This window comes from Alexandromys fortis, unplaced genomic scaffold, assembly GCF_014885135.2.
Source record: "Alexandromys fortis isolate MF-2015 unplaced genomic scaffold, M_Fortis_MF-2015_v1.1 scaffold_8_9099976_23576923, whole genome shotgun sequence".
In the NCBI taxonomy this organism is placed as follows: domain Eukaryota; kingdom Metazoa; phylum Chordata; class Mammalia; order Rodentia; family Cricetidae; genus Alexandromys; species Alexandromys fortis.
Genome location: NW_026067899.1, coordinates 11,227,986 through 11,245,559, shown reverse-complemented (window position 1 = coordinate 11,245,559; position 17,574 = coordinate 11,227,986). Strand labels below are relative to the sequence as shown.

The 17,574-nt window shown below is 38.0% G+C and overlaps 1 protein-coding gene across 15 annotated transcripts in view; it reads right to left on the bottom strand.

Annotated features, from left to right (window-relative positions):
• Positions 1-17,574, bottom strand: part of Baz2b (bromodomain adjacent to zinc finger domain 2B) — a 321,551-nt gene that overhangs the window by 81,491 nt on the left and 222,486 nt on the right. For all 15 annotated transcript variants that reach the window (XM_050122560.1, XM_050122535.1, XM_050122624.1 and 12 more), the window contains 2 exons: positions 14,388-14,531; positions 11,006-11,056 (listed from right to left, as the gene is read on the bottom strand). In XM_050122560.1, the coding sequence (XP_049978517.1) occupies positions 11,006-11,056; positions 14,388-14,529 (193 nt within the window). In that variant the 5' untranslated portion in view covers positions 14,530-14,531. The remainder of the gene's footprint in view (positions 1-11,005; positions 11,057-14,387; positions 14,532-17,574) is intronic.

Genomic DNA, 17,574 nt, shown 5'->3' with positions numbered 1-17,574 from the left:
CACAGGCTAGCCTCAAGCTCACTATATGGCTTACATTGGCATTGGACTTGATGACTTTCTGTTTCTGTGTCTCAATGCTACGATTGCAGGTATGCACAAGTAACCTATCTTATTTTTATATTTCAAGTAGTTGAGATTATATTTACAAACATTGCAAAAGTAACAGCAAGTTCTTATACATGCTTCTCTAGTCTAGTCCCACTAATGCTAACATCGTACAAGTCCATACACTTCAAAGCCAAATTACCCTCAATTAGGCAAAAAAAAAAAAAAAATTATTAGCCTAAATCAAATTTCTCACTAACACCATTCTTTGTCCCAAGATTCCAAATCCCATATTACATTGAATTTTGTGCTCTAATTTTCTTCAGTCTGCTACAATTTCTGTTTTTTGTTTGATGATGGATAAATCAACGAGATCTGAGTGTGTCTAATGTGAGCTGGGCTCCAACACATCTTTTTTTTCTTTGTAACAGGAAGATACAATCTAACCTCTATCACTTGGCTAGTTATCAAAATTACTTAATTGACTTACTACTAAAGTCTCAAACTAAAACTACAAAGTTCTACTAGAAAAATTAAAATAATATTTCAAAAATACTTAGGTCCTTGAGTTCAACCTCCCATTAAATACACCTCGGTTATGAAGAGCTAGACAGGGGCAGAGATGGCTCAGTGAGTAAACGTGCTTGCTGGGCAAGCCTGATGAGCTACGTTGGATACTAGAATCATGAGAAAGACAGATACAAGAGGAGCACATCTGGAACTCTGCAGCCTGGAGTGTCCTGCAGTGCAACAGAAAAAGTAGAAGGGGAGAACTGATCCCCAAGCTGCCCTCGGACTTCCACAAGAACATGTGTGTGCATGCACACAACTAAGAAATGAGTAAAATTCAAAGAGAGAGAAAAAGATAGTTGGACAATGGAAAGCCTTCATCGAAGATTTGCAGAAACCTGTAAGCTTTTAACAAAGAAACTGCAGAGAAAAATAGTAATATAAAATTCTCAGCATGGTGTAAATCCTGAAGTTGGCTTTATCTATTAAATACCTAGAAGACCTCTCGCATCTCTAGTGATCCTCTATTGGCTGTAAACCTAAAACCTGGATGCTTTTCAAACATGCCTCAGAGTTGGGTTTTAAGCCTTGCCTCTTCAGCACATTCAATTGATTCTTTAATTAGTTGAAAAAGAGCACTTTATTCACATGTATTAAATTTGCCAAACTAGACAAATACATTCCTTTCTACTTGGATATAGTCACAGATTTCGACAACACTAGAAGCACAAGGTGTGGGCTCTTTAGGATGCAGCTGTTTATGGGAGGCCAGGCCATACCTGACGCACTGAGGTACTGTTGATACACTGATGCACTGCACCAGAACGCTGACACATTCGGAAACAGACAACACCCGATGCTGTCATTTCAGTTCTGTCTTCCCTTTACTGTCAAGTGAAATATATGCTTAATCAATAGGCTCTGACTTACGTCAGCTGCTTAGCTGGCCCCTGAGATTAAGTCTTGCAAACACACAGTCCTGTCTAACTGACTAAGGGTCAAGTGAAACAGGACACAGGCACTCTAAACAAATATATTAATGAACATACATTTACTTTTAGGTAAAGCTGCTACTATAAGTACTTCTAATACACTTAAATATATATTCTCAATATAAATAATGTTAAATATTAATTTAAATTTAAATGACTTTAAAATTCAAATAATGTTTGCAGGGTGCTGAATTTTGATGCTCTTTGACCCTAAATCAGCACTGATCCCTCTACTGCTTCCTTGGAACAGGACCTGGCGACAGATTGCTCATTACCTTGATGAGCACCAGACATGCAGGTTATTTACTGAAATTTGATCCAGCTTCATGAAGCCATTCAGTTTGACAGTGCTGTTCATGAACACAATAGGCAGGACTCCCTGGTGCTATTCGTGCTCTTTGATATCCTCCAGTTGAATTTCAAGTGTCAAAGAATTCGAAGCAGATAATCTGACTCTGATATTTTTTTTTTCAATCTCCTCTCTAGTTCTTTAAAATATCTGAGATAAGAGGTCCTCTTTCTTCTACACCTGGGATACTTTCATCAAAATATCTCTTTAGATTTTCTATTTATTTGAAGAATATGGCCTGGCAGAAACAGAAGAACCCAACTGATGCAGACTTGCAAAGGCAAGCACAGCTTGTAGAAGTGAAATGCTGCAGTCAACAGAAGGCCCAAGAGACTCAGCTGACTTTGCTAGCAGTCCACCAGGACCCGAGTGCTGTGCCGCAGTAAGGATTTCACGTGGATGTTTTATAGGTAGTAGGGGATGGTGGCTGGAGTCTTGTGTGACATTCTGCTCTTGCAGCTAGTGATCTTCTTAGCCCCTTGGACCCACTGTTCCCATGCATGCCACTCCTGTCGGAGCCTCCGAAAGCACTTTACACCATGCAGGAGTTAGGAGTACTCCTGGATCTTTCCTTTCGCCTTGGTAAAATTTCCCTCCCTCTTCCATAGAGCAAGAACACTTCTGATTGAGAACAAATGAGAAAGGAAATTCTAGAGTACATTGAGCTTTTATAAATAAGAAAACACACATAAAACTTCTCTTGCCAGTGACCAGAAAGTTAGAAATGAATGTTTTTTTAAAGAATTGTATGTGGCTGGTTAACTGATTTTCCCACAGTCCCTTAACACTGTCATTGTTGATGCTCAGTCTCCAGCTGAAATTTCTGCATAGTCAACTGAAACTTTCTTAGATCGTCTGCACTGCACATCAATCTTGGTCAGTCACTCCAAGTTAACCCTGCCTGTGGGATTAACACTGACAGTTCTGTAATCCTTCATGATTCCAGTTACCATTGTAACAAGTTCTATATTTCTGGATGTGAGTCTAGCCTTTAACAGCTTAGCCATATCTTCAGACCTAGCAATATAACAAGACCGATCCTCACAGAAGCCTGGGGACAGGTGTGAAGAAGACCTAACAGGCACCTGGCACTACCAATGCTTGAAGACATCAGTCAGGACATAAAATGCATCACCATGTTAGAGAGATGGTGAAAGAACCAGAAAACTCTCAATAAGCTAACTTTCAAGTCCTAGTTCAGCCCTCCTTCTCTTTTCCATAATGGTTTCTTATGTATTCTGTGCAAAAATTAAAGGACACATATTGTAGAAGAAAACAGATATAGTCCTTTCCCTTTAGACCCAGGGAAAGGATGAATAAAACAACATCAAATGTATAATTACATATTGTGAAGGGTTCTATGGAGGAAATTAATAGGTACAGGGGTAGATAATGGTAGAGCAATTACCTAGACACTATGATCAGTGGGAGTCATCTATAATTAAGGTCAGAATTAGTCAAGATTCTTCAGAGACGTGGAACCAGTAGGAACCAATGATTTATTATGACGAAGCAGCAAATAAAATTATGTTGGCCCACAAGGAAAGCTGGAGCTACAGAGCTGATGGAGTTTAAGTCTGAGTCGTGGGAGAAGGCTGACATCTCAGATCAAGCAGCCAAGCAGAGAAAACAATTTTTCTCTTCTATTTTTCCATTTTCTCCAGGCCTTGAGGAATTGAACGCCGCTCATCAATACTAGGGAAGGCACTTTTTTCTACTCAGTCCACAGCTTCAAATGCCAGCCTCATTAAAGCATACCTTGCAGACACATTCAGGAATAAATTTTAATTCAGGCGTCCTGCATCTCCAGCCAAGTGGTCACAGAATTAGCATCAGTTATTCAGACAATGGTCTCTGGATAACTGAGACAAAGTGTGAGGAATGAACAGCCACAGGAAGATTCCTCAGACTAGATGGGGCAAACTTCCGACACTGTTCCAGAAAAGAGAGCTTTCTATATGAAGAAGTGAATGTCAGGAGGCTGAAACACAATGGCTCAGAATGAGGAGGACACCAGACAGATGTGATGAGCAGGGAAGGTCAGGTGAGGGACAGTGGACAACCTTGTGTATTACTCAGGATGAAATACACAAAACATCTTATTCAGGCTATGTGAAAAGGTTAATTTGATGACTCTCATACCTCAAAAGCTCTTGGGAAAGATTTGCTCCGGATGAAGAAGCTCTATTTACAGAATGACTAACATGCAGCTTCCTTCCATCCTTTGGCTCCACTCTTTCTGAGGGGTCCTTCCTTCCAACATCTTAGTGCCCAGAAAAATACCCGTTGAGATCTCTCTAGCATCAAATAGTCTGGTTTGTATCGTGTACTCATTACATAAGTGAGAACATTTTTACCTGATAAATATGATGCCTACATTGCCTATATCACACAGAGTTTCTGGAATCTAGAATCCTCAGATAAAAAAATTGAAAAAGTACTTGAGAGGTAATAACTTCTAATACTAGAAGAGGATTGAGGCAGCACAATAACCATACGTAAGGTGATAATTGTTTCTAACGAGATTCTAACTCAATTTATAAAAGGAAAAGATTAGGTGGGGTCTGGTAGTGCACACTTCTAATTCCAGCACTTGGAAGATAGAGGCAGGAAGATCCTGAGTTCAAAGTCAACGTCTACTGCACAGCAGGTTTCATGGCCAGCCTGAACTGTGTGCAAACCTACTTCAAAGAAACAACACAGGGCTGGGGATGTAGCTTGGTCAGCAAAGTGCTTTCATGAACCTGATTCCTAGCAACTATGGAAAAGGCTAGCTGTAGTGCTGTGTGCCTGAAAAGAAAGAAGGAGTCCAGCAGGCTGGCAGATCAGGTCCCAATGAGATACCCTGCCTCAAAAGACAAAGTAGACAGCCCCTGAGGAATGTCACTTGAAGGGACCTCCAGCTTTCCCTTGTAAGCTTCATGCCTGCATACTTGTGCTTGCATGGGTACACATACACAATCTAAAGATATTACAAAGTTTCCAAAGTAGGGAAAAGCCAAAGGAAGAGTCTGTGAGAAATGGTAACAAAAGGGAGTAAGAAGCATACACTGGTGGCTCCCTATCCAGTTAGGCTGCATCGTCTACCAGCTGTGACAGAAAAGAGCACAACAACAAGACTAGCTACCTGAGGTACAGACGTCAGAATTCAGAATTACAGAAACATCTGGAAATCTGGAGGCATAAAATACTAGTGAGTAACTACTAGAAGAACAAAAACCCAAGCAAACTGAGAATATAAAGTACCCAAACGCCTAGCTGTCTGCGAGTATTCTACATGAATGGCACAGAAGCTGGCAAAGACCATGTGGAAATCTACTCCCGAAAGGCAAAGCCCTGGTCAGCAGACCTGCTGAGCTGGACAATGCCCTGCTGCACAGTCTCTGGAGCCTGGCTCAGGAAGTGGAGTCTAACACGTCATACTAGAGTCCGAAGCAGGCAGAGCAGCTGAGTGAGGGGTAAACGTAGCAGCAAGGAAACTGCAATACAGCAGACTTGTTTCTGCTAAAAACACTTTGCTGACCCAAGTATTTTCAAATGTACAGAGACAAACGGGGAACTTCTCTAAAAATATCATCAGAACACAGTAAGCAGAGAATATGATAGCATAAACCAATTTTCCGATCACAATAAAACCAAAGTGGGTAACAATTTTTAAAATGTGCATGCTAAGTTGCTCGCTTCTATAAAATGTTAGTCAAAGAGGAATAATCAAAGGAAAATAAGTATTTTTAATGGAATAAGACAATCAAAAATGCACAAGTTGTAGCTATGGTCAAACTATAAAAGGAAATGCATAGTAATAAATACATATATAAAGGAAAAAGGTTTCAAATGAATGATCAATTTTTTACTTTAAAAGACAGAGAATAGTCAGCTGGTGGTGATACAGGCCATTAATCCCAGAACTTGGAAGGCAGAAGCAGGTGCATCTCTGAATTGGAGGCTAGCCTGGTCTATAAAGCTCCAAGGACAGCCAGGGCTACAGAGAGAAACCATGTCACAGGATGGATAGATAGATACATAGATAGATACATATATAGATACATAGATGATAGACAGATAGATAGATAGATAGATAGATGATAGAGAATGTAATGAAAAACAGGAAAAAGAAAAAGAAATCATACTAATAAAAAAGACAAATAATAAAGATAAGGTGTAAATCACTGAAACAGAAAACAAAAGCTTAAGAAAATTCAGACACTCGATTCTTTAAAAAGATCAATGAAATCAGTATATGTTTACAAAATGAGAAAAGGCACACAGTATGAATATTAACAATGAAAAAGAAAGTACTACAATTTGGACTCATAAATTCAACAACAGATAAATCCCTTCAAAGACCAAATCTCACTTAAATACAAAGATAACCTGAAGTGTTGACATATCTGTTACTAAGTATTAAAACCAGGACATCCTGAACATAGGAAAGACACCAACCAATGAGCTCATCTACCCCCAGCTGTACCTGTTCATCAAAGATAAAGCTATGGCTTAATATCTTACAATAATAAAAGTTTACACACAAGGAGACACAGATAGACAACAGACAGACACACACACCCCAAACAATCTCAATGCTTAGATGACCTCACAGCTTAACTTTGTCAAATATTTAGAAAAGTAAAAACAATTATATACTCTTCCAGAACACAGTAGGACTGGGAACTGTCCCAAATAATTTCCAACAGAAAATAACAGGAAAGAAAAATAGAGCAATAATCCTGGTGAGTACTCATGTAGGCTGCCTAATAGAAATTCAACAAATCACATCAACAATGTTTTAAAAGACCAATACAGCATGATTAATTGGAATTAGATCCCTGGCTGTTAAAATGGTTTACCATATAAAAAAAAATTAGTCAATTACTTCACCTTATTAGCAAGTTAAAAATCAAGGCTGTGTCAGCATCTCACTAGATACAATCATATGACAAAATCGATACTAAATTAAATAAAAAAAATACTCAAAAGTTAATGATGTCTGTCATCATCAGTTCTATTCGATATCTTACCAAACAGTAAAAGTTCATGAAGCAAAGAAAGAAACAAAAATTACACAGGTTGGAAAGAAAGACAGCCTCTAGCATGAATGAACGAAATATCTGGATAAATCCATTATGGGGAAAGTATACAAATGACAAATGAGTACATGCAGGTCTCCATCGGTCTTCAGAGAAACGACACTAAAAACAACACCAAGTAGCTCTGAAATCACACAGACAAGGAACATTAATGGACTGAGCAGTCTGTATTTACATATGTTTAGGAATATGTATGTAGCAATTACAAAATAGAGACCATGAATTTGAGAGGGAGCAAGGTATAGGGTGATGCACTGGAAGGGTTGGTAGGAAGAAAGGGAAAGGGAAAAATGTACTCATATTTAATTCAAAAAACTAAAAACCAAACCAAATCTAGACAGATGCTATAACATATCAACTGTGTTGGTTTAAAATGTTCTTTAATGACACACTAAGCTTAGGCACTACTTAGTGCTGCGTGTAGAGAATAAAATAAATGGTACAGACACTTTAGAAAAACACTTGCCAAATTTCAAACTAAGCATATACTTAGAATACTCTCTAGCAATCCCAATGCTCATATTTACCCAAGAGAAATAAAATCATGTGTAAACACAAGAGCTTGTAACTTGAACACTCATAATCGCCTCAAGCCAAAACACTGCAATGTCTTATCATCAGGTGAATGATTACACAAATTCTGGCACAGTTATAAAACAAAATATAATTAGTAAGATAAAAGAATGAGCTACTATATAAACAATAATACAACTATTTAAAAAGAATTATGAAAGACACAAGCCACAAAAGCACACATGACTTAATTTAAATAAAAGTCCAGACAGAAACAGTCCAAAGTGGCAGAAAGCAGGGCAGTGGCTTCCAGGGTGGAAATAAAGATGGAACCCCGAAGGGGTGGATAACATGGAGCTACATGGGTACACACATGCTTTCTTCTATGCATACTTACACTTTCACCATGAACTGCAGAGGTTAAACTAAATTTGTCTGTTATCATATTCCAGTGTTAATTAGACTGCATGGCCTCAGAATTCTGGAGGGTTTTTTTTTTTTTAAACTATGTTGGGTAAACTTTCATATAGAGCCAAAGTTTACTTTCCCAAATGCCCAGATCAACTCAAAAGTGCCTAAAGTCTCTGTCAGGTTTTTAAAAAATTCTATAAAGTTTTTGAACAATGTGTTTTGGTTATATTAACTTCCCTTCCATCAGTTTTTCCCAGATTCACACACAATTCCCTACCCATCATAGTTAAAACAGACAGCTGTAAGCAAATGTGGAAATTATTGCTGTACATAAATTATAACCAAGGGAAAACCCAAATGTGAGAAGTTTTCATTATTTCCTTCACTGCTTTATAAGAGGAACAAATTAAAGGTGACAAAGCAAGGAAGTGGAGAGAGCACTTGGTGAACTACAGTGACACCGGAGGAAGGTTCTTGTACACCTACTGAAGTAACAGCGGGCCGGAAAGAAGGTACGAGCTACAACTTAAATTGAAAGCAGGATCATTGATATCATTATGTGAGAGTGAAAACAATGATGGAAGCCACTGGACCTCTGCAACAGTGCCGAATATTTGAATGAATGAGGATGAGCGTAAGAGAAACTGATTTTAGCAGAAAATGAAAACTTCTGATTTGTGTTTGTTCGTCTGTTACGGTTGAGATGTCTATAAAACATATATATAAAATGTGTACAATTAGGATCTGAGAAAGTTCACAGTTTTCATTCAGGTCCATTTAAACAGCAAAGAGATAAAAATCCTCAGGACCAAGACATAGGCAAGTTCACCTTTATGAGTAAAGCAATCAGCAAATCCCAAGTCAAATAAAACCAACCAAGGAAATGAATAAAGATCTAAGAAGCTGGAGCTAGAGAGAGAACAGAAAAGCTAAGAGCTATATCCCAGAAGTTAGGAGGCAAGATTGGTCAGCTGTCAGCTGTGAAGTGACAGGGCTAAGGAAGAGAGGCCCTGCTGTGAGCCAGAATATGCACAGAAGGCAAAGAAACAGAAGCACATGGTGTGGTCTTGGAGAAAGCGTGATTGTAAAAACTTCAGTAGAAAACAGAGCAGGCATCAGAAGAGTTTTTGGGTAAAGGAAGGCTTTAGGAATGTCCTCCTCATATCCCCAAACACGATCTGGTACATTAAAATAATGATACTATATAGAAAGAATGAAGTACTTGAAAAGACCTTAATAATCTTTATAACGGGAATAATCAATATTTGCATTTCCTGTAAGAGTTAAAAGCTGTATTTCTGTGAGTATTTATTACACTTAATTATTTGATTGCTCAAAAAGTATAGAAGAGAAAATTAGTAAGCACATATATAGACAGAGTTGACTTCTTCTCTCTGCCTTCTACTCATTTTGCCTTCCCTCCTTCTTACCTTTTCTGATTTCTTCAACACTGGGATTGAACTCAAAAATTTCTAGGTATGCCTCTAGCCATTAAATACATTATTAGCCCTTTTTAATTTTGACAGTTGCCATGTTGTCCGAGCTGTCTTCCTTCTGTCTCAAGCCCTAGATCATTTATTTGTTTTTTTTTTAATTTGTTTATTTCTTTAGGAAGGGGCTGGAGGGGGTTGAAGTCTACCAGATTGCAGGTAAAGTAGTAAAATCATGAAGTCAGCAGTTGGGAGAGTGGCTTGAATTAAACCAGAGGTAACTTCCTTAACAGCTATGTTAGGCGGCAATATTCTGAAGTCAGTCATGGGAACCAGGAGCCAGTTATTTTATAGTTTCTTAAGTACTCAGTTTAATTAAATTTCATTCTACTTAAAATACTTTTAGTGGTATATGTTATCTCTAGCTGACTTGATACATATTATCAAAATCCAACAGGTAAGAATTTCAAAACTCAAAGGCTAAATTCAGTCTGTTACAACGGTCAGATACCTAACAATCAGGTACTTTTCTATATAGTAGAAATGGGAATGTTGGTGTTCCCTCAAAATTTGTATGTAAGAACTGCAAAGAGACAGTATTATGAGGTAGGGCCTTCGGGAAAGAAATTGGGAAAGCTGTTCTCCTTACCAATACACTATAGTGCTCTTAGAAGAGATGTTAAAAAACTATGTTCTGTACCTATTGCCTCCCAACTCACGGGACTTAAAAAGCAAAGGAAATTTATAGGGCTCCGATGTCTCCTGAAACTTACAAAATTCATAAAACTCCTCTGGAAGATAATAAAAGCAGTAACGATTGTTTGGGAGAATGGCCTCTCCAACATGCAGAGCTACCCATAAGTTATGCACAGAGCTTCAGGGAAACAGCTTTCGAGAATGATCATCCATGCTAGCATGGAACTTTGATGATGCAGCTGCTACTGAGTCACCCATGCTCCTGTAATAAACACTTCGCCCACATTCCTACAAGTAAACCAAATGCGACCCATTGGGCTAGATTTGGGTGAACTGTTTCTTTGGTCAGCTGTTGCTTCCCTGTTTGGAGTGAACAGATGTTTGCTTATTTCCACCCAGGAAAAGTCACTCACAACCATCTTCCTACCTTTCCACTTTTGCAGTGATTTCTTGAGGCTGTGAACCTTACTGCCCTGAAAAAGCTAGACAAATTGTTTTGCTCCCTTTTCTACCATGTGGGAGAAGACACAAGAAGGTGAAATCTCTACGGAAAAAGGCTTTCAGTGCTGTGGATTGGATACGGTTTGTCCCCTAGGTCTGTCCCCTAAAGTGTTGGACATACATACCTCAGCATGTTAAAAGATGAAGCCTTAAAGAAGATGATTTGGTCCCAGGGTACCATCAGAAGTGATTCCTGTAGTTCTCAGAACAGTTTAGTTCTCATGGACACCAGATGGTTATAAAGCAATGCCACCCTGTGCTTGGTCCCTTCTCCAAACAACTATTTCTCTTTCTACTTCCCTGCCATGTCTGTTGTGAGCCAGGGATCAGTCACCAGATATTTACCCATAATGTTTAAATTTTTTACCATCAGAATAAAATGCCACGTAAGTGTCTTTTCATATTAAGAACTTAGTAAGTACCGAGCCAGGATTCTGCAACACTAAAAGAAAACAATTGTGAGACACTTACCAGACACTGAGTCGGGTGGTACCTTCATCTTGGACTTCCCAGCTTCCAGAACTGTGAATAATAAATTTTTAATACTTATAAATTATCAGCTATGTGGTAATTTGTAATAGTAGCCAGATTAGAATAAGCTAAAAGGTTAGTAAAATATAAATGCTTAACTTCAGATGCAAAGCAGGATCTCTTCAGTAAGAAAAAAAAGCAACCAGAAATAAAATCTCTGAAAATGGAACTATCAACGTTAGGAGTTTCATTATCAAAATATACAACAAACAAATAAATATACACATCAAATTGTGAAAAATTGATTCCATACATATAATTGTAAAAGATCTCATAAATGGGCTGGAGAGATGGCTCAGTGGTTAAGAGCATTGCCTGCTCTTCCAAAGGTTCTGAGTTCAATTCCCAGCAACCACATGGTGGCTCACAACCATCTGTAATGGGGTCTGGTGCCCTCTTCTGGCCATCAGGCATACACACAGACAGAATATTGTATACATAATAAATAAATAAATTTAAAAAAAGATCTCATAAATAAGACCATTCATAAAGACTTAGGGAAAAATAGTAACACAGAAACATGAAAAGCCCTAAAGAGGGATTAAAAAAAGAAAAGAAGCCCTGAAAGCTAAAAACCTTACAAAAAGCTACAAAGACACCTCAATGAAGCACTACATCACTGACCAAAAACCCCTCACAGTCTGACAGTGCTAGTTGTTGCCCAGATTGGGATTATTAAAAGTATCTGGTAGAAAAGGGGATACAATGGGTACCAGTATTCACTTACATATATCAGTATCTATATATAATGATGCTCTTAATGACAGTATTTAGAATTGATTAAAAACTGTAAATATTTAAAACTTCTACCAGTAGTAACACAGATAAAAGTATGCATACAACTTGTGTATAACAAATAGAAAGATAACCCAGTCCTGTATGCTTACAAATATATTCCCTCTCATTACGTCACGCTGCAGTAAGCACACCACCAAGTCATGCCAAGTCTTCTCTTTCAATATATGCTTCCTTCTACAAATGCAGTCTTCGTATCCCAGAGAATCTATTATCAAATATCTCCAGAGCCTTGTTTCTTACCACATTTCCAATAAACCTTTTCTGGGCCTTCATCATTTTTTCATATGAATAAAAGTAAGCAGCTAATGATAAATATGAATATAAATTTAAGGCCTCTCGTTATATTCTTCTTACAAACTGAAGCTAAACACACTGGTAGAAATGATACCTGAGAGCACTGTCTCTAAACCAAACCATTCTTACTAGATAGAGTATAAGAAAAGACAATGGTTACAATTTACTATGCACCAGTTATACGACAGTCAGTACTTCGTTTATCATAATATTAAAAGCAGCTGTTACTCCTGCCTTACAAATGAGGCAACTGAACCTTAAGAAAAGGTAACTCATAGAGCTAATAGGTAGACAAGACAAGGTTTGATCTCATGGTTATATTGATTTTAATCATTATATTATTCTGCATAAATTCTTATGAATGTCAAATTTGGTTCTAAATGTTCTGTCATGGCCTACTCCCCAGCTTGGGCTTCTTTTCTCTCTCCTCCACAACACTGCAGCACATATAATTCAACCAAGCCAGCTTTCCTTCCTTCTTAACAGAAGCCCTATTATTATTATTGTTATTATTCAAGGTTGTAATATGGTCTGTTAAACCCATACATCCTGTCCTTCCTTGAAGTTGAGACTATCACTCACACAGTTCTGAGGAAAGAGATTCAGTGGAAATCTCTAGGTGGGGCGTCTGGGAAAAGCTTCCATTCTATTGGCATGCAACCCTGGCTTACTTACCTCATTCTCCTGGCCTGATCTGAAGAGGTATTCTAGATGGAACACCCCTCATGAAGCTGTGAGGTACACATGTGAGAATCAAAGTCTCACACTTCAGGAGACAGATTTAAAACCCAGAGCCTCAGGATCTGAGAACACCCCGGTGCCCATCTGTGAGCGGCGTGTCTCCCATGCTTTCCTGGCGTAGTTAATCATTGCTGAACCTAACATACATCCTAACAGCACTGAGACATTAATCACAGTGCAATTTCCTCAGTGTATGCTGACCTGGCACACATTTGCAGAGAAGAGTGATAATGATATAAATGCTAATTTAAAGATAAGCATGCTGACTGTAGCCATAACCAGAGCAGTCTTAGTTTACCAGTTTTACAGATTCTGCCTGTGATTTAGCATTTGTTTGAAGGAAATCTACTTCCAAAATGGACACCACCATGGGGGGAAAGAAAGCAGCGGACTATGGTACAAATGAACTACTATTTAAATTTCTTAAAGCTCTATCTCTGTATTAGGCCAAACAGCCAAAATCTCAAACAAATGCACTCTGTGAGGTTGGTTTATTTAATTATGTTAAATGTCATTCTCTGAGCTTTTAGTTGGAGCCAAGATGTAGGGAGGCACCTGATATTGACTAAGGTATGCATCAACTGCTGTTCTATGGAAAGGCTCCAAGGAGATGGACAAGCCCTCGTTGGGGCAAAGAAAAGGTAGTTTGGCTTTGTTTTCCTGATGAACAAAAATATCCTTACAGGCACTAGGATGAGTGGGCCAACCACTCCTGCTAGCTTGGCGCTTGTTCTTTACAGGTTCTGTGTCCACAGCCTGTTAGATGTGATTATCACTCTTTTCATAAAACCAATAAAACCCATACATGTTGAGAGTTCTATCTGTTCTTACTGCAATGATATTTTTTTTAACCTTAAGTATGGCAATAAAACTAAAGGTATATTCTGGAGATCAATGTTTCATTGGTCCTAAACATCCCTGAATGGTTTTGCTGCGAATGCCAAGAATAAAGAGGTATGGGCACTCTTTAAGTGGGCAACTTTCGGTGATTCAAAAAAGCAAAACCACATATTCTTAAAGAGTGGACTTATTTTTTTTTTAATGATAAAGTGTGTTATTCCTGCACTGTCTCACAAACTCACTGCATTGTCAATCCACATTGTTGAGGGGGACTTAGGACAGAGAGAACCTGTGCCAAGGACATCTGTATTTCTTCCTTCTTTCATGTGCCTGTAACTCTACATTTACTAACGAATTAGTTATGTGGGTATTAAGAAATAACAGAGGGGAGCAGAAAAAAATGTATAGCTAAATAAAAACAATAAAAAAAGAAATTAAACTAAATTCTCAGAGAAGAGTTACAAGTGTGGAAAACCAGGAGAAATTAGTGCTTTCCCAGAGTAAAATCCAGACAAAACCAAAAGGCTACACATTTAACCCAGACATTATCCAAGGTCAAGAGAACAACATGCTATTCAGAGTGCAGTGTTACAAACACAGAACCATGGAAAGAACGGTGCTCTAAAATCAAGTATAAAAGGATATTCACCACATGGGTTGACTGCAGAGCTAAGTGAAGCAGGTCCCGAGGAAAGGCCGCTTTTGGAAACCACTGAAGCCACAGCAGGAGCAGATGCCGTTGGTGTAGCGGAGGAGGCTGGGGAGGGTGGCAGTCGTTCTCCAGACTCCATGTCTACAACAGAAGGAAACGCTCTATCAGGCAGGATCACTCAAAGAATTAGACATGTCTGTGCATTTTGCTCGCTTTTTAAAAGACATAAGGTGAAATGTGGACAAAATAACCTTATGGTTTAGAGTACCCCTTCCCAAACTCATGTTAAGGCTTCCTTTCTCATGGGACTGGGCAGGAGTGAGCGGACTTTCACTCCTGTGAAACACATCTGTGTTTTGTGAAGTGGGTAGCAGTGTAGGGAGCGACTCCTTACATGAATAGCGGCTGGGAGTTTCCGCTTCTCAGACTTCAGAACTCTCTCCTTCATAAATCATTCAGTACTAGATATTGTTATAGCAACAGAAAGTGAAATAAGATGAACATTTATGAAGCAAGTTTAATTTTATTTTATTTTTGAAACAGGGCTGTGCCTAAACTCATATTCTCCTACCTAAGTCCCACAGCTAGGACTACAGGTGTGTGTTCCTGCAACCCAGCTTGAAACAAATTAAACATTAGGTACACCACACAGTTTCTTATCTGTCTTTGCTCCTTCTCCCTTAGTTCCAGACATGTTGCTAGGCCCAGCATTTAAGTGGTCTTAAGAACTCTGCCAACTGAGCTTCCTGCATGGCCCCACATTGCCTTTTTTGCTATTTTCAAATGCACATTGTGCTAAATTACAGGTTCTGTAATTTAAATCTTTTACAAGTTTACTCTTGAGACCTCAAGAGACCTAAACATGAAAAAATAATCCAAGAGCAAGCAAAGCACTGGTTTTCATACTGCTCAATAAATAATCTATTCGGGGAATATTCTTTTCTATCCAAAAGATTAAGTATTCCTTTGAAATGAAATATTTGTAGGGAAGGTTATTCTAGAAATACAAAATAGATATATGAGAATATTAACAGAGGATTTGAACAAGACTTAATGTCTTCAGATGAACTAAACCATGGGAATAATCTATGGCTTTAAATATCAACTAAGTTTAGAGATTTCTAAAAAGGATACAAAGATTTGAAAGATATAGACCAACAACGTCTGATTAAGTAACCCAACGCAAGATACTCAAAGGACAAACAGGAGACAGGAAGCTTTGCTTGGCGCAGAAAGACAGTTAACATTCTAACAGAAACAGTGAGGGCTGCTGTGGGAAACAGCGGCAACCACGGTAGGGAACCAAAGAAGCAACATGCCAAAGTCCTTCTGTCCCATATAAAACGTGTAAGCGGTCTAAGAAATGCGCTGAGGAAGAGTCAGTCCATATGTAACAGAGGGAATAACAAAGGTTCTAAAGAATAAATGATTACAAATAAAGAACAGCATACTTAAAATTCTGCCTTTGTCCTGGTCACTCTAATATCAGGTTTGTACTTCTAATATTACAATTTCCTGGCTAAGAAGTTCTCAAAGACACACTAAAATGTTCTTACAGAAATGAATAACATAGAAAGGATACTCTTTAGCATGTTATAATTGCAAACGAGTAACAACATATGTCCATCAATAAGTTTGAACTCACAGCTTTTTTAAAAGAATAAGGTGGATCTGTGTTAACCGATTAAGTGAAAAGGACAAGGTCTAGTCAGTCTAGTCTCATTTGTGCTCAGGATAAGGGGGTGGAGGTATTCTACTGTGTACATATTGACAATGTTTCTAGAAAAAATACGAGAAATTGTTAACTATAGGAAAAAGGAGCAGGTACATGGAGTCTTCACTGAAAGAATTAGCTTTTACTGTCCATCTTTTCATACCATTTTAATGTTTAACCAGGTTCTTGTATTGATGACAGTTAAATCAATAAAAGAAGAATGGTTTGTTATTGCTGGAAATTACCCTTTAAATAACCCATAGTTGGTCCAGTCTAGCAGTCTCCATTTATTTCTGTAATGTGTCACTGTGAGACTTTAATAGGAAATCACATTAAGTAGTGAAATGAAAATTAAGCAAAGTCTGGTCAAACGAAGCTATGGTTCTGCCAGGATGAGTACAGAATTCAACCAGGAGGCCAAAATAAAACAAAAAACAAACAAAAAACAAACAAAAAACAAACAAACAAAAAAACAAAAATCCACAAAGCTGTTGGTACAAGTTGCTACAAATCTCAATTGGGACTACGGCAGTTTGAAGATACAAATCTGAAGACAAAATTTGTGCAATGGTGTCTTCAATTATGAAACTGATCCACATATGAGCTAAGACTCTGGTGCTCTCTATAGAGGGTTGACATGAATATGTCCCTTCTTCTGCCCTATCAGATCCAATTCATCTCAATTTTACTTGTACTGTGAATTTGAAATTGATCCAGTTTTCTCCATCACTATAGCTATCATTCTTATCTATGCCACTAAGAACAAAGATCAGCAAAGAAGAGTATATAAGCAGAGTCTGGGTGTTTTTGTTTTCTTTACTTTGGTTTGGTCAATAAGCAGGGATCAATTTCCTTTTACTAGTGGTGATGACGTCTCCATAGCCACAAATAGTTGTGACAAACTATGAAATCCATCAAGCTTGGAATATCATCTGACCCTGATGAGAATGTTAGTCAATCCCTCCTCTTCTCTGGCTTCCGGGAAAACTCCTAATTCTATTTACAAATGTACCTACATCTTCCTTTCTAAGAAACTGTTCTTCATAAAACAATCATTGATAAAAATATATACATAAATAATCAATGAACTTATAACACAGCAGTTACATATAAGACAAAAATATAAAATCATTGACAAGACCCACAAAGCTTCTCCATTTGCATCATAAGAGACAGACAGATAGATGAGGCTGTTTGATTAATTCAGCATTCTTGGCCAAGCAAGTCTGGGTATAACATGTAATGGAGCTAAAGACACACTTGTCTTGGTAAAGGTATGGTTAAACAATCTTACCAATAATCTTTAAAAACAACTAAATGAAAATTCTGTTTTATTTTGCAGTTTGGAGCATAGAACCCTGGGTCTCATGCATAGCAGGCCAGCACTCTCCCCCTATTTCTTTAGAAATTTTAGTCCTTTAGTTTGCAGGCTAAAATGAGAAAGCTGTGGGTTTATTTTTTTTACCCTTT